This window comes from Aedes aegypti, chromosome 3 (genome assembly GCF_002204515.2).
Source record: "Aedes aegypti strain LVP_AGWG chromosome 3, AaegL5.0 Primary Assembly, whole genome shotgun sequence".
Classification (NCBI taxonomy): Eukaryota; Metazoa; Arthropoda; class Insecta; order Diptera; family Culicidae; genus Aedes; species Aedes aegypti.
This window is the reverse complement of record NC_035109.1, coordinates 12,436,911-12,457,869: the sequence shown is the minus strand read 5'-3', so window position 1 is coordinate 12,457,869 and position 20,959 is coordinate 12,436,911. Positions and strand designations below refer to the sequence as shown.

General features: G+C 38.4%; 1 protein-coding gene across 1 annotated transcript; it reads right to left on the bottom strand.

Moving 5' to 3' along the window:
- Window positions 1-7,477: 7,477 nt before the first annotated feature.
- On the bottom strand, window positions 7,478-20,050 carry LOC5564320 (peroxisome assembly factor 2). Its single transcript, XM_001648618.2, has 4 exons — window positions 19,918-20,050; window positions 17,799-19,852; window positions 7,797-8,095; window positions 7,478-7,735 (listed from the first exon to the last, which is right to left on the bottom strand). Exons 2-4 carry the CDS (start codon window positions 19,844-19,846, stop codon window positions 7,590-7,592), a joined length of 2,493 nt encoding a protein of 830 aa, XP_001648668.1. The 5' UTR covers window positions 19,847-19,852; window positions 19,918-20,050; the 3' UTR covers window positions 7,478-7,589.
- Window positions 20,051-20,959: the final 909 nt, after the last annotated feature.

Here is a 20,959-nt window from a genome sequence, read left to right as displayed (position 1 = left end):
TATTTTATACTCCACAAACTTTGAATTGGTTGTGACCAATTTTCATGGATTTTCTCCGTCCATTGGAAATCCTAGTGATTTGGATGTTTCCACTTCCGGTGAATTGGGACACAATTGTCCTTGCTTCGAGTGATCTCAAAATTGCTTGTCACTTTTCTTATAGGAAATGTTTCTCACAACTCTCTTCGCGGGACGAGTGGACGTCTGTACATTACTGAGCCACCCCAAAGGTGGCTAAGTATTTAACAAATCTGTCAAAGCAGAATTGCAGTCGCTTGGTTACAACCTTAACTGGCCACTGCCGACTCAACTATCACATGACAAATATTCAGTGTGTTGATACATTTGTGTGTGATAGTTGTGATTCCGATTATGGAATTTCTTATCACCTGATATGTAACTGTCAAGTACTCGCGTAATTGCGATTCCAATTACTTGGTAAACACTTATTAAGTGAAACTGATTTCAGTAACCTGAATCTTCAGCACCTTCTGTTATTCTTAACCCGCTGTGGTAATGAGCTATAGGCTCTCTTTGCGCTCATGCGTTTTGCAGCGCTCTTTTTAGGGCGCTGTTCGAACCATTGTGGTATGGAGCTACATGCTCTTAATTCGCTTATGCGATTTTCCCTCTTCAAGGGACCCACCTCCTATTTCCTCCCATCTTCCCCTTCCCTTTCCTCTCCCATCGGGTAGATGATGAAATAGGCTCAAATATGGCGATGGCACAAATCTCCCAAATGGAGGGGAACGTGCCTTTGGAGCCGGCCTTCTGATACCTTGATACCTTGCAAAAATCACATAGCTGCTATGGGAATTTTTCAAGAGTGGGTGTTACGACACGCTCACGAATCTGCTCACGAATACTATAGCGGGTAACTGTTTCCCAAACAGTGATGTTAACACTGAACGAAAGATCCCGACTTATTTTGAATGATTCATAATTCACTTGGTTGCAAATATCCACATTCGTTATTTTGAATGATTTGATGGAATATGATGCATCCACCGTCTTTTCAATAAAAATCATTCAGTTCATTGATGATTTTCAGTATATATCCATATGACAATAAGTAGGTAGATGAATTATTGTAGCTGAAATGAATAACATCCAGCTTATGGAGGATTTTATTTTCTTCCATGTCCCAAATCGAAAATCATTCAATTTTTGTTCAAAACATCATACGGTAAGCTAATGATGCAAGATAGCAAATCATCCTTGTCAAACGTAGTAAAAACGTGGCGACAACAGCGTGGTTGGTTTGGTACCTCTTCGTGAATATTACAGGTAATTGCATGTTTCCATAAAAATATCCAGAATTATCTTTGCTTATTTGCTTCTAGCTTGTCTAAGGATCGACTCTACCCAGATGTTTCTATTTTCATCATCGATTTTATGGAGTTTCGGCGTGGTATCTGTTCCTGCAGGAGATTCCGAACTAATATTAATAGATTACAATTAAAGTGTTTGATTTGATCTGCATATATGAATAAAACTAACAATTGTTCATGGAACCACCACGATTAGCGATTATTTATTTTGGATTTGTATTATTTAATATTAACTATCATATAGAAGGGGTTGTTTACATTCGCGTAAGATAATCATTCAATGTAGCGTATCTTTTAAGTGGATAAAAACCCTTCCAAGATTGTATGATTTTCATCCGATGCTATTTGTAAACAGATGATTTCAACAAAGATGAAAATCATCGTAAATGTGTCTGAAAATAGGTATGGGGCTCGGATGAAGCAAAAATCATTCAATTTAAGGCGGGAGATTGTGTTCAGTGAAGGTAAAATAAAGTAAGACACATGCGTGTAAATGTGTTGCGCAAATAGCAGTACGAACAATTCCACAGATGGTTGCACGGTGTGTTTCGTAGAACAAGTTTATTACAAAAAAATAGGTAAGTCTGAAACTTCTCCACAATAAAGTCTAGGTTTCTCGCGTTCATTTGCTGCTAAAACCAAAATAATCGGTCGGGGGGTCCAGAGTATTTTTTTTTTTTTGATTTCGAGAGACTTGCACATATGTTTGAATTTGCCTATTTATGTGTTTATGTACATTGAGGCGGTTCAAAATTAAAAAATGTTTGAGAATTCAATCTCACATATGTTCATTACTATCCTTAGTATACAAATAGTGTTCTGTGAAATTCGCAGCTTTCTAGGTGGTGATTTAAGGTGGCCCAAAGACAATGTAGGTTTATATGGAAATTACTATGAAGAAATTTTGAGGTATGTTCCAAACACGCTTGTTCTGTAATGTAAGTACAAACTTATTATCCCATTGTAAAAGCTCATTCTTGAAACCATAATAAAGAAATTTGCTGAAGAGAAAAATTCAATTCGACAGATAGCAGAAGAGATATCATGAGTTTGTTTGCTATTATTTAGCTTAACCCCTCTACCGGCAGCTTCATTTTTTCAGCACAAAAATATATTTGAATCGCGATAACTTTTTTGTTTCTCAATATTTTTCCACCATTTTTTTCACAACTTCTCAAAATACTCTTCTACTTTTGGAATCTATGTCGGTATTGACCATTGGTCAACTTTTTTTTAAAATATTTTGGTGTTCCTTGGGGGACCGACACTTCCCATATAAAATATCAATATGATGTTTTAAGAAGTTTTCAAGATCTCGTTACGGCTAGAGTGGTACCAAAAACATAAAAGCTCATTGCTCAAAAACAGTTACATCGATTTATTTAATTTCTTCACAATAGACTTTAATCAAAGTTTAGTTTTGAAAAGCGAATAACCGAATATGAGAAAAAATCTGTAGCCAGAGATAATTACGAGAGTAATGGCTATGCGTCGGTCCCCCAAGGAATTTTGGAATATCTCCGAATATGGATGACCAATGCTCAAAACCGATACAGATTCTGAAAATAAGAGAGTTTTTGAGAAGTTGTGGATTTTTTTTTTTTCAAAAATATTGAGAAACAAAACAGTTATCGCGATTTGAATATTTTGAAAAAATGAAGCTGCCGGTAGAGGGGTTAATATGGGGTTATAGTACTGCAAACAAGTACAAAAATCCCAAACCCATTTTAGCCTTCTGATGTTAGTTTCTGATCTTTTCATAAGCACTGTGCCATAAAGAAAGTAACATAATAAATATAAGATTTGAAACTTCTCAACTTCTTCTTTCTGGCGTTACGTCCCAACTGGGACAGAACCTGCTTCTCAGATTAGTGTTCTTATGAGCACTTCCACAGTTATTAACTGAGAGCTTTCCTTGCCGATTGACCATTTTTGCATGTGTATATCGTGTGGCAGGTACGAAGATACTTCTATGCCCTGGGAAGTCGAGAAAATTTCCTTTACGAAAAGATCCTCGACCAGTGGGATTCGAACCCACGACCCTCAGCATGGTCATGCTGAATAGCTGCGCGTTTACCGCTACGGCTATCTGGGCCCCTCTGAAACTTCTCAAATACCATCCAAATTAGCGTATTTTTTAGCACCATGGGGCAAGTATATTACATGCCTTATAACAAGGTTTATCACATGCGAAGCCCTCTACTAGTTAATTCGAATAACTCAAATTGTGTTGTTTGAAAGGCGGATAAGTCACTTTTGTAACGAGTAAAAAGAGAAATCTCGCATAATTTATGATCTCGTCCTAAAAGCCATAGCTTGTTATTACTGAGCAAACAAATAGATTTACACTTTATTTCACAATGCTACGACGAAGAGAAGATCCTCCTCTGTCTCCCAGCGGTGACAGTATTTATTTTGGTCCGTTTATCTGCTTAATAACAACGAGGTACACACTCGGTTATCAAGAGTTTTAAGGGTGAATATACATAGAAGCCAAACCTCGAATTTTCAAAAGCACAAGTCTATAGAAGCAGACAACCGGTAACTCACTGGTCACTCGCTGGTGGCGACTAATCAATAAAATATCTACAAACAAGCTCTTGAAAATTTGAGGTTTGATATCGATGCATCTTCACCTATTAAAAATATTTTTTAATAACTTCTTACATCATTATGACCAATTTAAGTACGATTTTCAAGGTTTTTCGTGGAAAATAACTAAAATGACGTTTGAGACAGTTTTGCAATTATGCGTATATCATATGTCATATATGCTTATTACAGCTCTTTTGAGCAAGAACAACTTTACCTTCCAAGCCAAGGTGTTCAAATGGTTTGATCTTGCAGTTTGTCCCGTATCTATGTTCAACGCAATGTGTGTCGGTAAAAAAACACATATTCATGAATACTTCACACAAAATAAAAAAAAATGTTCTGGACCCCCCGACCGATTATTTTGATTTTAGTCGCAAATGAAAGAGCAAAGTCTAATTGTTTTTAGTTCGAAATTTCAGACTTACCTATTTTTTTGTAATAAAGTTACTCCACAAAGACACCGTGGGTTGTTTTATAATGCTACAATTTCACACAAGTCTTCATTCCCATAAAATTTAACAATTTCTGAACAGTATCATATACTGTCACTATTTTTCATACATTACAAAAACAGTTTTTAATAGTCAAGAGCTGTGGAATTCATATAGTCCAACAAAAAATGTACCGTTTGTGATATATTGACTCTAACAGATAAAAGAATCTTATTGTTTGAAAAATACGACAAATTGTTTTTTTCTATGCGGGAAGTCACTATTTTGGTGATCTGATGGTACCGAATTTTAAGGCTGGTTTAGTTTTCAAACACAAACAGCAAGAAATAAATATTTGTTATTACAGTCATACCTCGATATAACGTAACTATGTTTGGATCCCATTCATTTGTTGTAGTATTTAATAGAAACGGGTTTTATGAACTGATACAAAAAACATACACATAAAAAGCATAGTTCTTCATCATCTTTGTGGCATTTACGCTCCCATGCAAAGATTTTTTTTCCAAAGTAATTTCAGAGATTCGTCCAATATTCCCGTGTTATGGATTCCTTGGGCAATGCCATCAGAAACTTTTCATGGAGATCCACCAAGAAATGGTTCCAATATTCATCCAAGAATTTCTCCAGGAGTTCCAACAGCGATTTTGCAAAACATATGTCTAGAATATGTCCAGAAAATATTTTTAAGGAATTCTGGATTCAAGGAATTTTAAAATCAAGAAGTTTGATTTTCTCTATCAGATTTTTAAAATCGTTTGATAAAAAAAATCGCGTCAAATAATTTATCCGGCATTTTAATTAGATTATTCTACCGAAGTTTCTTCAGGAATTTGTCTAGGGATTACTTCATAAATTATTCCAGCAATTTCTCATCAATTCTGTCAAAGGCCGTTTTTAATAAGAAACCACGTGGTGTTCGTTTAAAAATTTGAAAAACAATCCACTCAGAATATTTCAGGCAATTTAATTATGAATTTCTGCAGGAGTTTCTCAATTTATCCAAGAACCATTAATTGAATTTCTTCAAGAATTTAATATTTAGGGGGGTCCGTAGCCTTGAGGTAACGCTTTCGCTTCATAAGCGGAAGGTCATGGATTCAATTCCCAACCCCTCCAAAAAATAACCCGTCCAGCCACCAGAAGACGCCGCACGGAGGACCGTGCTTAGGGGAACACATCCATCCTCCGTCAGTATCAGATGGTGACTGAGACAAACTGACCCACTTCGCAGGCAGCTAGCCTCAAACGACTCAGGAACACGGCAAAACGAACCACCGCAAGAGCAATTGACTATGGCTTATGGAAATCGATTGGACCAACAGCAGAGCACTCTCCTACCTGCTCGGTGTGAGAGCAAAAGAGCAGAAGAGAGTTAAAGCAGATGTAAATACAGATTAGCTAAAAATAGAACTGTATCGGTAAGGAAGATACAGATAAACTGATTCCGGCACAGTAGTGGCCACGAGCACGGAGTGCCTTAAAAAAAAAAAAAAAAAAAAAAAAAAAAAAAAAAAAAAAAAAAAAAAAAAGAATTTAATAAGGAAAAAATCCCTTAATGATTTCACCAGGAATTTCTTAAGAAAGTTCTGAATGAGTTTTTTCAATGGTTTCTCAAAAAAAAAATAAAATATCCCTCCAGAGATTTAATTACGTTTTTTTTTATTAAAAAAATTATTTAGAGATTCCTCTAAAAATTAATCAACTTCCCCGAATCCTTCAAACAGTTCTCCCAGAATATCGCAAATAATTCTACCAGGTATTCATTCAACAACTTTTCCATGGAAAATCCTTCATTGATATTTGTTGGTTTTTAATGGAGTTGTCTAATGATTTTTTCATGAATTCTCTTATACATTTTTAAACGAATCTTGGAAAACTTCTTCTAAAATTCTTTCAAAAATTTTCAGAAGGATTTGCTATAAGTTTTTTACTAAGAATTCCTGCATGAATTCCTCATAGTGAAATTCCTGAATTCCATAATTGCCTACTTCATAATTGTTTCAGGACTCCTGCAGCAACTTTAACTCTTTTGAGGATTCCCAGAAAACTCATCTTGGTATTCTTTTCGAAGTTTTTCTGCGTATTCAAGGATTTGTTTCCCCAGAATACTTCGATTCCATTCTTCAAAGATTACTCCAGAAAACTCTAGCTGCTATAATAGGGAGGTTAGAAATAATAACAAATAAAAGACAAAAATAAATAAACAAGGAAAATATTGGAAAAAATAATGTAATAAAGAATGAAAACGCCTGCTAGGCAAATGACATCAATTTTGGATTCATTTCTGAAAATATTTCAATAAACTTTGCCGAAAACTAGGACAAATAACTGACAGACCTGCAGAATAAATTGCTAGTGAACCTTCTGTAATAATCTGCGACTATAGAAGAAATGTTAAACCTGCCTTCTAGAAAAATCTCATCAAAACTCCTCTGAAAGATAAAGCAAAGACGGTTCGGAGTAACAACCTGAAAAAGTTCAAAGAATTTATTATTCGTCCGGAACTTCAAATGTGATACCAGCAGTGCATTAGATTCCGCTCATTTAAGAGAAGTTATGTATTCAAATATTTATCATAAATTAACCATTGTGTCGATCAAAACTATTTTTACGTCACAATGTAGCTCCAAGTATAGGTAATCAACGGCAAAATAAAAAGAATTTGGAAAGCTTTCATAAAAAAATATGTAAGTTTACCTTCATGAATTGCAATCGTTAACAAAAAAATTGAAAATCTAAAATTGGGCTAAATTTAAGAATCGTCAATGTTTAATAACTTTTTTTACAAGCATCGGATTGCTTTGCGGTCTTCGACAATGTTGTTAATAGTAAAAATACCCATCGTGCTCTGTGTTCAGAATTTTTACAGAGGTCAATGGGTGATCTGGTAATTTTTCTTTGCGAAAGTAAGTTTTCCCATAGTAAATCCCATACAAATTTTGAATCCATAGTAATTGCCATATAAACCTAGCTACATCGTCTTTGGGCCATCCTAGAAAGCTGAAAATTTCAAAGCTCACTATTTTTATGGATCTGATTTTCAAACATTTTTAAATTTTGAATCGCCTTAGGAGGTGATATCTTAGTGAACAAATATTTAACAATCTGTAAAAATATATTCCGTTCCACACTATCAACAAACATACCCGGTTCAAAAAAAAACTATCTAATAAAAACTTCATTCCTATCAAACCTGTTCAGTTCCACGCTACGCGCTAAAATTAGTCCTCAACCTGTTGAAGTACTCCATGTCCGCAGGACTAATCGACGGGATGAATTTCTTGGTGGCCGTTTTGAAATCGCTTTCGTTGACCACGACGTCCTCCGGGCTGAGCCCATCCTCACCGATCGGTTCTTAATAAAAAGATTAGTGAAATTCGTGAAATTCGTCTTGAAACAATAATTCAGGCATTACCTTTCACTCCTTTTATCGCCCTCCGCACGGCGCTGAGCCACGCGTTCGAACAAATCGAGTACAAATCCGCACCCGTCATGTCCTGCTTCAAGCCCTCGGCAATCTTCCGCAGCGTGAGACCTTTGGCCAGATGGAATTTGCTGGTGATCGCTTGCAGAACGCTTTCCTTGTCGTCCACCGAGGTGCTAGGGCCCACGTACAGGAGCTTATCGAACCGTCCGGGTCGCAGTAGGGCCGGATCGATCAAGTCAGGTCTGTTGGTCGCGGCCAGGATGAATATCTGCTGGCTGGGGTCGGACCTGAAATAACGCGGTTCTTCTTGAATCTAAAACATTTTAATCGAGGAAAATGATGGTAATAGGGTAGAAGCACCGGTTTTGGCCATACGCCAGTTATAGCCATAGTGAATTATACATCGTTTCAAATAGCCAATCTGCATGACACCCTTTGTGTTCAGTATATCACATCCACGAGATGAAGATACATTCATTTACTTGTCCGAATCAATTGAAAACATAAGAAAAACAATGTATTTTCCTTATAATTTTACCTCCTACAATTTTTACAATTACTCCTATATATCTAATTTGGCCAGGATACTCCTAATTTGGCCACTCTGATAAGAAATCAATTTAGAAATCAAAACCAAATCTCTGAACAAAACTGGTTCTGCTGGCCTATGTTGACCAACGAGGTTTTCAATGCGAAAAAAATGTTTTAGCTCAATTCCGATATTTTACAAACATGATATGGATATAAAGCTTGCATTTGACATAGGGTCGGTGTTCCCTTAGTGGACAGTCCCCTATAGTCGCACTAGTGGCTTTTTACGGCCGTTTAGCTATAAATCTTTTCAAAATATTTTTTGACATGAAGGGCAGGAGCTATTAATCTAAGTACCATTGATACACAGCTTGATTTTGTTCAAAAAATGATCGAAATATTTAGTTTTGCTTAAAATTTGAGCTCCCTTGCGCCTATAGTTAACCTATTGTTCCTATAGTAGCACTACTGAGAGAAACTATTTTTTATTATACAAAATACTTGATGAAATAACAACTTTTTTTTACATCAAACGAAAGCTTTTGATCCACACTGTGTAGGAAAAATATAAAAGTTTTGTAAAAATACGATTTTGATAAGTATTTTGCTAACGCCGTGATGCTAGTGCTACTATAGGAACAGGAATTAAAAATAGTGCTTCTATAGGCACATGTATTCCTATAGTGGCACACGCGATAATAAATACATACATTTGAGTTTTCGCAGTTTTCATATTTTTCCCGCAAAACCAAGATAAAAAGCTTTCAGATGATGTAAAAATAATGACGCTAGCGTTATTTTTCGATTTTATACGATTTTTTGTTCTTAGCTATGCGGCTTTTGGTACATCGACCCTATTTGTAGTATAAATAGGACTTCCCATATAATTTTTATCGCCATTTTCTCTTAAGCTGGCTAAAACCGGTGCTTTTACCCTAGTGATTTGAAGATTAGATGTCATTTTCTACGGTTTTTTTTTTTTTGTTTTTTACAAGGGGGAAATCTGCAAACAGATCCCCTGAGAAGATAACTCAGGGAATGCGGGGATGACGCACCAACGACGACCCGCTAAAACCAGCCTATGCACTGTGCATGAGCAATTCATTTAGAATTGCTCAAGTGGTGAACAGTGCATCGACATGACCCTTGGACTCAGACCCTCATCTCCCCGGAACCACCTTACGGTATTTCTTCGGGAAGGGACCAGTGCATATAGCACAACACGTGTAGCAGAAGTAGCCTAGGCAAACTGCTTCTCCTAGCCGACTTAAACAATGTTACAAGGGACAAGCATGGGAAACATTCACTCGAAAATTGCATTTCTCTCGCTCACATCCACAAGCGGTCAAGAGCGAGATTGCCGTTTTTCCGACCAAGCTGAGTGTTTCAATTTCCAATGCGCTTTCTTCTTATTCGCCGAGCGACAAGTTAAACAAAAACGGCAACAGAATGATTCACTACCGACTTCTTGTGCCGAAGGCATCCGATTGTTGTAGCGATTGATTCTTTACATTCCGATTCCGCACGACTGGCATTCGTATTTGAGAGCTGAAGAGCGTTCACTGACTGGTAATACACAAGGCGAAATGTTTCAGTGAACGCAAAATCTGTACATTTCGCAGGAAGCTTTCAGTGATTGAATGGCGAACGCGTTCTTTCGTGTATCCAATTTAAGAGAGGATAGGTGCTCTCTCCACTCCGTATATCTTTTCATTTTCGGTTTATCTCAATCGTTTACGATTCGTCGGGATTGCGCTCACCCTAGTAGCGTTCGGCAGTCATTGAACATTCGGTGGCAGCAGATACTTTGCAGATATTTTATCGGTAGCGTTCGGGTGAGTGAGTGAATTTCCCATGCTTGTCAAGGGACCAGCCTCGGCAGGGCTAATCCTCTGCAGCCAACTCTTGGTCGGCGCGCCATAGACGCTGCAATTCTAACATAATGTGAGTGACAGCCGTAGTTACTGCATTCCAGCACTCGGCATCCGCACACATTCTCTCTATAATATTGTCGGGGGACGTGTCCCCTCCGCATGTAGTGAGCATGCGACCTCTCACAACAATGAAACGGGGGCAATCGAACACGACATGCTCCGCTGTTTCCTCTACACCAGCACAATTGGGGCACGCAGGAGATTTTGAGTGCCCGAACCTATGCAGGTACTGTCTATAGCAACCATGACCTGACAGAAACTGCGTCAGGTGGAAGTTCACTTCCCCATGGCTTCTACCATACCAATCTGATACATTTGGTATTAGTCGATGGGTCCATCTACCCTTAGTGGAGTTATCCCATTCCTGCTGCCAGCTTCTGAGCGTTTCCTCTTTACACGTGTCGCGGACTCCTCTGGTACCCCTTTGGTTAAAGCATTGAACATCTTCCTTGATGATGAGCCCGATGGGCGTCATCCCGGCTATGATGCACACGGCCTCTTTAGATACCGTCCGGTATGCACTTGCTACTCTTAAGCACATTATCCTGTACGTGCTTTCCAACCGCTTTAGGTTTCTGTTCGTTCTAAGCGCTTTCGACCAGATTGGTCCTCCATACCTTAGTATGGATAGCGCCACGATTGCCAGCAGCTTGCGTTTGCTGGCAATTACAGCAGAGCTGTTAGACATCATCCTCGAAAGCGCCGCTATAGCCGTAGATGCCCTTTTACAGGCATATTCAACGTGGCTAGCGAAGCTCAGCTTGTCATCGATCATTACCCCAAGATGCCTAAGGGATCGCTTGGACTCTATGGTGCAATCACCTACCGAGATAAGCGCCCGTTGCTCGGACTTGCGGTTGTTGACCACCACCACCTCAGTCTTGTGACGGGCCAGTCCTAGTTTCCTAGACTTCATCCATTCCTCAACCAGGGAAATAGAGTGCGCTGCTGTCAACTCTACTTCCTCCATCGATTCACCATAGACCACTAGGGTGATATCGTCGGCGAAGCCAACAATCTTAACACCCGTCGGAAGAGGCAGCCTCAGTACGTCATCGTACATCGCATTCCATATCAGCGGGCCCAGGATTGAACCTTGAGGTACTTCATTTTCTACGGTGGAGCCCTTAAATAAACCTGGTACAGTCAATGCTTGTTATAACGACATCGCAAGGGATCGTCGTAAGAGAGAAAAGTCGTTATAAAGAATAGTTATAACATTAGGATATTTTGCATGGGACTGAAAAATGTCGTTATAGTGAGCTTTTGTCGTTATAAAAGTTGTCGCTATAACGAGATTCGATTGTACAACACATATTTCTAAGGGAGCGTCCATAAATGTCGTAGCATTTTGGTAGATTTTTTCGTTGCACTGTCTTCAAGTGGGCTACGTTTTAATTGGGCTCCCGTTAGTTGAGCCTTAGAGTGCCTGTAAACAAGAGTGACGTCATGTTCCAGTTTTGACAGGTCTCCTGCTCGATTGGAACGCGAATTTGTATGGAAATGACAGTTCGCCGCTGTTTCAATTTTGACATTGACGCCACTCTTATCAATAGATCCACTCTGGCCCACCTAAAACGAAGGCAAACGTCATTTTCAGACATTATGTTTTTCTTTTATTGTATGTTATTTGACAGCTTGAAATTCAGCCCGATTAGAGAAAGTCTTTCACAAAGTGGGCTACAGGTTTAGTGCAACGAACGAAATTTTACTGTATTACTTTAAATACCATACGCTTGCCATGAACCTATGCCTAACATTTGTATATGTACACTCGAAATAATCCAAACGTCAAGGCTACGTGAAAACATACACTCAAAAAAATCCAAACGTCATTGCTACGTGAAAAATCACGTAGATCATTCCAAATTCATTTTACCTCCACTTCACCTGACTAAGATAAAGATCACTAAACCATTCATAATCACCAAATAGTGACTCGGTAATGTTTACTGAGGTTACCTATCGCGCTTACGTGGAATTCACGTAGGTGCCTGAGTTCATTTTGACATCTGCATAGTGTACGTACATTCGGTGTTGAGCTCAAATCCTAAGATGGCGCCCGCTTGATTTTTGAAGAACTTCAGAAGCTGCTGCTGCTTTAAACACTGTGTAAGATTGATTTCAAAAAAAAATATGCTTTGAATACCGAAGAATCCCTGCATTACTTCATATTTTATACGTGATTTATAACCTCTATCAATTATAGCACGCGAAGGCTACAACAAAACAGAACATACTCACAAAATTGAGGAAACAGGATTCAAAATGCTCAGATTGACAATAAAAATATCACAATCTTTTAAGTTTGTTTACATTTTCTAATTGGGAATTAGTTTTCTTCCAAAGCCTATTAGAAATAAGATTGGTCTTTATTACAGTTAAATTTAATGCAAAACCATCTAGGTCCTATTGAAACGCTAAAGGCTACCGGAAAATCCACGTAGCTCTTACGTTGAGCGACGATGGAATGGACGAACTTCCAAAGTTCATGCGTTCATTCTGGGCTACCTATGATTTGCGTAGGAGCTACGTGAAAAGTGCGATGGAAAAAAATCACGTATGTTTTCACGTAACAATGACGTTTGGATTATTTTGAGTGTACGTAGTTTTTTTTCCATCGCACTTTCCACGTACACTCAAAAAAATCCAAACGTCATTGCTACGTGAAAAATCACGTAGATCATTCCAAATTCATTTTGCCTTCACTTCACCTGACTAAGATAAAGATCACTAAGCCATTCATACCCATCAAATAGTGAATCGGTAATTCTTACTGAGGTTACCTATCGCACTTACGTGAAATTCACGTAGGTGCCTAAGTTCATTTTGACATCTGCATATTGTACGTACATTCGGTGTTGAGCGCAAATCCTAAGATGGCGCCCGCTTGATTTTTGTAGAACTTCAAAAGCTGCTGAACTTTAAATCCTGTGTTAGATTGATTTTAAGGTAAATATGCTTTGAATACCGAAGAATCCCTGCATTACTTCATATTTTACACCTGATTTATAACCTCTATCAATTATAGCACGCGAAGGCTGCAACAAAACAGAACATACTCACAACATTTGGTAAACAAGATTCACAATGCTCAGATTGAATATAAAAATATCACAATCATTTAGATTTGTTCACATTTTCCAATTGGGAAATAGTTTTCTTCCAAAGCCTATTAGAGATAAGGTTGGTCTATATTCTAGTTAATTTAATGCAAAACCATCTAGGTCCTATTGAAACGCTTCGTAAAGGCTACCGAAAAATCCACGTAGCTCTTACTTGTAGCGCCGGTGGAATGGACGAAGTTCAAAAGTTCATGCGTTCATTCTGGGCTACCTATGATTAACGTAAGAGCTACGTGAAAAGTGCGATGGAAAAAACCACGTATGTTTTCACGTAACAATGACGTTTGGATTATTTTGAGTGTAGCACTTACGTGAATCATAGGTAGCACAGAATGAACACTCGAGCTGATGAACTTTTCTCGATTCACGGGAATTCCACGTAGTGTTTTGTGAGTACCTTTTACGGAGCGTTTTATTGGATTCTAAGCAATTATACTATCAATTTTATAATAAAATATAATATAAAAGAAATGTTTTAATTAGATTCCTTTCATTGTACCAAAATGTTTTATTATTATTATTTGGAAATATATCTGAATGGAAGATTACATTAAATACAGGGGAAATGATTAACGTAGGCAAAATTTTGCCGAAATTCAAATGCTTATAACTTAATGAAAAATAGATGAAATTGGATGCGACCGGAAGCAATCGACGGCAAATTTGGTCTAGTTTCAAGAACTTGCTTAGTCATGCGTATTGGTCACCGGGCACCATAAATATTTCTGCAATCAGATGCGCATTACCGGAGTCAGTTCGAGGAATCTTACATCGCTGATAAATGGAGATAAGCCAGCTGCGATTGGCGGTGAAAGTACGTTGCTCAGCCCTATTCGAAAGAAAACACAAATCAAAAAAGGTAAAACTTTATCTTAAACAATGTTTACTCACCAAAATCTTGTGAACATTTTTTGTAATGTCGAGACTTGGCGTTTGCTTCCAACGATGTTACTCGTTTTGCAATGGTGACAGTTCAAAACAGAAACTGAACTGTCAACATTTGAGTTCATTTACGCCTACGTGTTTTTTTTTTCACGTAAGAGTGATGGACACCAACAGTAAATATTATTGAAAGAACATACAATGTTCTACGTCTGGGTGATTGTTACCGTTGTCTGGTAAATTAGAGAAAGTTCATTTTCAAACGATCTACGTGATTTTTCACGTAGCCTTGACGTGTGGATTTTTTTGAGTGTATGGACTTAGCTGACGTGGCTTATTTAATAAGTAGTACCGGGGTGAAATTGATCATTTTTCACGGTTATTCTAGTCTGTTTTCTATAATGTTAACAATGCCAAACAACTAAATGCAGGAAAACAAGTACGAAGGTGATCCTCATCGACTCATGTACCGAAATTTTCTAACACATGTCATTTTAGTGTTAAAAAATATCTCTAAAATAAAAAAATCAGTTGATCTCATTTCGGGGTGAAATTGATTACTTGTCAATGCCATTATTGTTAGTTTTCAAAACAACTCTACATGATAAATTTGAGGTCCCTGAATCCAAATATGCTTGTCAAAATCTTAACAATGCAATATTTATATATAAATAACGAATAGTTAAATTTCAAGAATCACGCGGAAAACGCCTAAATGTATGCAATTTCCTAAGGAAATCAATGATATCTAACAGAAATTCAATTATTTCAACCATTTGAGCTAATTGGTACGAGTTTTGGTGATGCAATGTAGTTTGCGGATATATATCAAGCATCCTCACAAACTTTCAGTTTTATACTATGCTCAAATCCTTGCTTAGGAATAGAAGTTTATAGGTGTTTGTCAATACAGCGCCGTGCATAATTTTGAAATTTTACGTTATTTTCATACTATTAAACATTCTTTAACGCAAAAAAATTCACAACATACAATTCGACAATAGTTACGACAAGCAACGTTCATTTACTGCAGCTTACATTGATATTTGTGCTCCATTACGAATAAATAAAATCGTGTAATACGATGATCAATTTCACCCTTCTGATCAATTACACCCGATTTTACGGTACTTTCACCTACTGATTATCTTCAAAACCTTTTCTTTTTATGGTATCTGATTTATTACTGCAGTGAAGCTGCTTTTTTTGTTTGTTAAGGTGAAGATGAATCAAAGCCAAACCTCAAATTTCCAAAAGCACAAATCTAGAGAACTGAACATACTTTTACGATTAAAACTTAATCGATTTGTCACTGGCTGGTGGTGGTAATCAATCGATCAAGTTTTCAGCTTAAACGGATGTTCGGTTTTCCAGATTTGTGCTCTCGAAAATTAAAGGTTTGGCCTCGGTTTATCTTTACATTAAGCATTCATTATAATTATTACCCTTCCTTGTGTATTGGGGTCATTTTTGGTAATTTAGCACGGTACAGAAGCTGTAACTTTGTAGAGAAAAGAGATAGAAATCTGAAATTTTCTGACTTTTCCTAACTTATGAAAACGAACATTTTTGTGCTAAGAGAAGCTTTCAGCGACGGAGAAAACCCATATTTGAGTAGTTTAATTTTTTTTTCTTAGTTATTTTTCACTCCCTATTTCATTCGCTCCTTCTATTGTCGTCAGACAGCGAAGAGCAAAACAACCCAGAAACCGTATCTTAGTGCGTTAATTCAAATTTGAGTTAGTGACAAAGTATTGAAAGTTGAATGAATTGATCTTTCTATTGAGTGAAAAGAACTTTGCCGGAAGGTATTTTCTCGCATGGCTTCAAATGGCAACAACTTTAACCCAATCAACTCAAAATTATGTTTCATGCGTTAACGTTGAGTGGAATGAACTCACTTTTGAGTACTTCATTTCCTCCGTGTAGAAGCAGCGCTACAAAAAAAAAGTGACACATTATGCATCAAGGGTCAAAAAAGGCACATGACTTTCTGGCTACAGCGATTCCTCTCGAAATATATCCAGAGATTTCTTCACGAATTCTTACGACGATTTCTCCAGGGATTCGACCAGAAATTTCTCCAAGATAATCTCTACCGTAACCCCTAAAGCACTTGCTCAAGCGATTCTACTAGCGGTTTTGCCAGAGATGCCGCCATTTTCTAAACCTGTTCGGATAGGGCTCCAAAAATATCTTCAGCAATTATTTCATGAATGTTGCCAGGAGTTTCTTTAGGAATCCCTTAGGATTGTTTCTGGATTTTTGCAGGAATATTTCTACAAAGATTTCTCTAGCGATATCGCCAGGAGTTTTTGAAAAAGTTTCTGTTGGAATGCCTCCAGTGGTTCCTCCAGTAAATTCTTTACTGGGATTTCTTTCAAAATTTCTCTTAGAATTCATCAGGTATCTTTTCCAAGAATTATTGCTGAGATTACTTAAAGGACTCTTACAAATATTTTTCAAGCGATTTCTTCTGATATTCCTACAAAAATTCTTCCAGAGACCTCAGCTAATAATTCCTCCAGGAAAATTTCTACAGGGATTTTTGCAGAGATGTCGTCAAGGCTTTCTCCAGGTTACACTACGACAATTTTTTCATGGATTACTTCAGATATTTCTCGAGTGATTTTCCACAAATTCCTCTAGGAATTATTCCTGATATTTCCTCCAGGGATCGCTCCAATAATTATTCCGGAAATTCCACCAGAAATGCATCTAGAAATGCATTCTACAAGAAATAGCTTCATGAGTTCCTATAGTTTCTTTCGGGAATTCTTCCGGGTATACCTCCAGGAAAATTGCTTCATGAATTATTGAAAGGATTTTTATAGGTAATCCTCCAGGGATTCCCCTTAGAATCTCTCCAAAGATTCGTTCTGAACCTCCAAAAAATCCGCTGGGGATTCTTCCAAGAATTTCAGTAGAAATTCCTACAGAGATTCCATCAAAAATAATGAGATTTCCTCCAAAATTTCTTCCGAGATTTTTTGAAAATTCCTCCAGGAACTCAATTTTTGAAGAATTTTTTTTTTTTTTTGAGAAACTCTCGATAGTTGCCTGGAGGGATTCCTGGAACAACCCTGGAAGAACTTCTAGAAAAAAAATCCAGTGATCCCTAGAGGAATCCCCGGTTAAATTCCTGGAGATATTATTGCAGGAGCCTATGGAAAGTTTATCGAGGAAATCTCTAGAGAAATTATTGAATAAATCCCTGGAACATCAAAGATGCTCTTAGGCTACGCAGTCTTTATTTTTTAGTTTTTTTTATAACAAAAAAATGGAGACGTAAAGCGTATTTCATTAAAATATACTGTCGATTATCATCACTGGAACAATTTCTAGAAGAAACCATATAGAGAAAGAAGAAGAGAATCTAGAGAAATTCCTGGAACAGTCTCTGAAGAAACTCCTATTGAAAATCTCTCAAGGATTATCTTAGTTAATTAGGTACTGACGGACTCCTAACTTTGTTTCAAACATACCATTAAAATCGTTACAATTCCAATCAATCTTACCCTTTCGAAATGCCATCCATCTCGCTGAGTATCTGCGACACGACGCGATCCATCACTCCGCCCGAATCACCGGAAACTCCCCGATTGGGCGCCAACGAGTCCAGTTCGTCCAAAAACAGCACACAAGGCGCCGCGGATCGTGCCCGGGAAAACACCTCGCGCACGTTCTGTTCGCTTTGCCCGACGTACATGTTCAGCAGTTCCGGTCCCTGCACCGACAGGAAGCTCAGATTGCACTCCGTCGCAACGGCTTTGGCTATGAGGGTCTTTCCGGTGCCAGGTGGGCCGTACAGCAGAATACCCGATCGGCGCATGTTCTTTCCCATGAGCTTTTTGTGCCGGAGCGGAAGCCCTATACTGTTTTGAATTTCCGTTTTCAGCTTTGCCAGACCTCCGATTTCGGACCAGAGCACTTTGGGAACCTTCGGGGCTCCCAGGCTGTCCGAGAAAGATGACTGCATTTCTTCCAAGCTTCTTTCGAAGTGTGCGAGGGTGAGTTTGGGATCTTTTGATGAAGCCTGGATGGCTTTCGAATAGAGCAGTTTAAGGTCACCGAAAATGAAGCCTTGCGTTTGTTCGGCTATCTTTGCTAGCTGATTTGGGGGGATGCGTGCTGTTTCCTTTGCGGATATCCAATTGAGGAGCTGATGTCGTTCGATCGTAGTTGGGGGGAGAAACTTGATTACGTCGAGGAACATACTGGTCAGTTTTGGCTTGGATGAATCCTTTTCGTTGGCCAATGCAACTACCAGGACGGGATGGGAGTATTTGCGGTTGAAAAGCGTATGCAACTCGGCCTGAAAAGTTGTCAAAATACGTAGATCTTCGTGACCTTCGTTGTCTATGGCAAAAATTTCGAAATTCTGCAAAGCGATGATCAAGGGCTCGCAAATCTTTGATCTGTTGAGTGCAGATATCAGTTTAGTTTCGGTTTGTGAAGATATCGATGTCATTATGTCGCTGCAGTCCCCGTGGAAAATCTGAATGCCCAGAGATTGAGCAACCGATCGGAGCACCGTCGACTTCCCAATGCCTCGTTCGCCCTGCAGCATGAAAATCGGATAGATTTGATTTTCGATAAGCGAGTTGTTCTCCTGTTTCAAATAAGCGGTCAAGGAAGATTTCAACTCTTCGTGATACTTTCGCAATCCAAAGGGACAGACAGGAACAAAAGCCAAATCGTCCAGCCTTTGCGGTGGGACGAAATTGTTGTAAGTCGTTGTCTGGTGCAAATTGGTCAAATTCTTGCAAACGATTCCATGCAGCTCGAAGCTGTTCTCGGCCGATTCCAGATTTAGACATTTGAAGTAGAGTGATCTCAAGTGTGCAAAAGTGGCAAAGTTCTTCGTGTAGAACGTATTCCCCAGAAACTTCTCATTCAACGTGATCTGATAGGTCGAATTTCTATACAGCAGCCGAGGCGTTTCGAAATATCGTCCCATAATGAAATCGACCACATCCGACGACAAATCGTACGGTGTGTTGTATAGGAAAATGTTCGCTTTAGTCGCCACCAGTGGCAGATTCTGCTGTTCCGAAACACGCTGCATCTTTCCGCAGAACCCTCTCTCCCCCAGCTTGTACCGTTCCGTCAATCCATGGAACAAATTCTCCTTCACGAAAATCACATTCGGAGCAACCCCTTCGAGTGGACATATCTGAAACAGCACAGATACGTTCTGTCGATTCAGTATAATCGAGACCAGCTCTTCACCACCCTCATTCTTCCGTCCACCATCGCTTCCAGCACGTATCACCAAGTTAATCCAGTTGATTTCCCGTTCCACCACATACTGATTGAAGACCGTTCGGCTTACGAACAAAGTATGTTCCGATCGTACAAGTTGGCCTTGCTGATACTGTTCGAACAGTAGATTTGGAATCGGAACCACCCGGAAGGTGACGCTGCGTAACCGAATCTCCTTGCTCAGTTTGCGAAGCGCTTGGAGGAAGCAATAGACCGGGAAGTAGAATGAAGGATACTTGCGATATCTCAGCCGGCAGCAAAAAAGCAGCAGACGGGTCAGCTTTTCGGTGTCCTTCAACATCGCAGTCTGAAATCAATGGAACTTATTTAAATCATTTCACTTCATCGAGCCACTTGAACAACTAATCGTACCGATTAAATGCAATTGCACGAACGATTCGTAATTATCAAAATCGAGCACAAAAACACTGTTTCCACATAACTGCGCGGGACCTTTGGACTTCCAAAATTGGAATAAAAACATAAAACAGCTGTTGGCTTGCCGCGGTTTGACAGCGAGAACTGTCAGAGCTTAAAATTGATAAACAATGTTTGCCGCATCGACCAAACGCGCACTATGGGCAAAATACATACAAAATTTTGAATAGGGTCCTAAAGCCCTGTCTCAATTTTAGTACCAAACGCTTAAGTTTAGGGCAGAAACACATGTTTACTCAATTTTTAATTGATTTTCATTGGTTTAAGTGCAAAAACAGTTTTTTATGATTTTGTCACACCTTTTGGTTTAAACTCAAATGTTGGGTATATTTTGTTTTCCGTGTCCCTTCCAAAATGTCAGATAGGAACAACCCCAGTGTTCAAACTATATGCCCTGTGGAATTTTTGTCGAAAAAGTGAATGTCAAACAAGATCACAAGTGTCAAGGTTCATATTCGAAACCATTTTTAAAATTGAAGTTTAAAAATGTTATAGCCGTTATTTGAGCTGGAAAACTTGCTAAAGTAGTTGCAATAACATGCTCTTTCGTATTATTAAATAAAAACAAGAATTCATTAAACATTTTAGGACCCAATTACCGAGCAAAAATTGAGGGACATTTCAAGCTGCCTTGTTCATAATGGAATTTAGGGTGGCAGTGGTACCGGAAATAAAATGCGGAACACGCGAAATTGCTAACAAAAAACTGATATTTTTCTTTCAATTCTTTATTTGTATAATTTCAACCATTACATTTATGTTTTATATCTAGGTGTTCTGTTTTAGAATACACCTGGGAGGGAGGCACCGATACTACACACGAAATATGGAACAACGTTTGTTTGAACTGCAAGATAACTCCAGCTTGCCATCAACAATCAAGGAAGGCTTGGGGAAAATCGCTAGTTTTCTTTTGTTGTGTACTTTCGATCTTTCCTGACAAACATGGAGAAAGGGCCACAGTTTTCTATGCACT

Coding starts and splice junctions, on each gene's coding strand:
- LOC5564320 (XM_001648618.2), bottom strand. CDS start 19,846: ATGTTGAAGGACACCGAAAAGCTGACCCGTCTGCTGCTTTTTTGCTGC. Junction 8,096..17,798: donor ATGGATGGCATTTCGAAAGG/GTAAGATTGATT, acceptor GCGTTATTTCAG/GTCCGACCCCAGCCAGCAGA. Junction 7,736..7,796: donor GGCGATAAAAGGAGTGAAAG/GTAATGCCTGAA, acceptor CTTTTTATTAAG/AACCGATCGGTGAGGATGGG.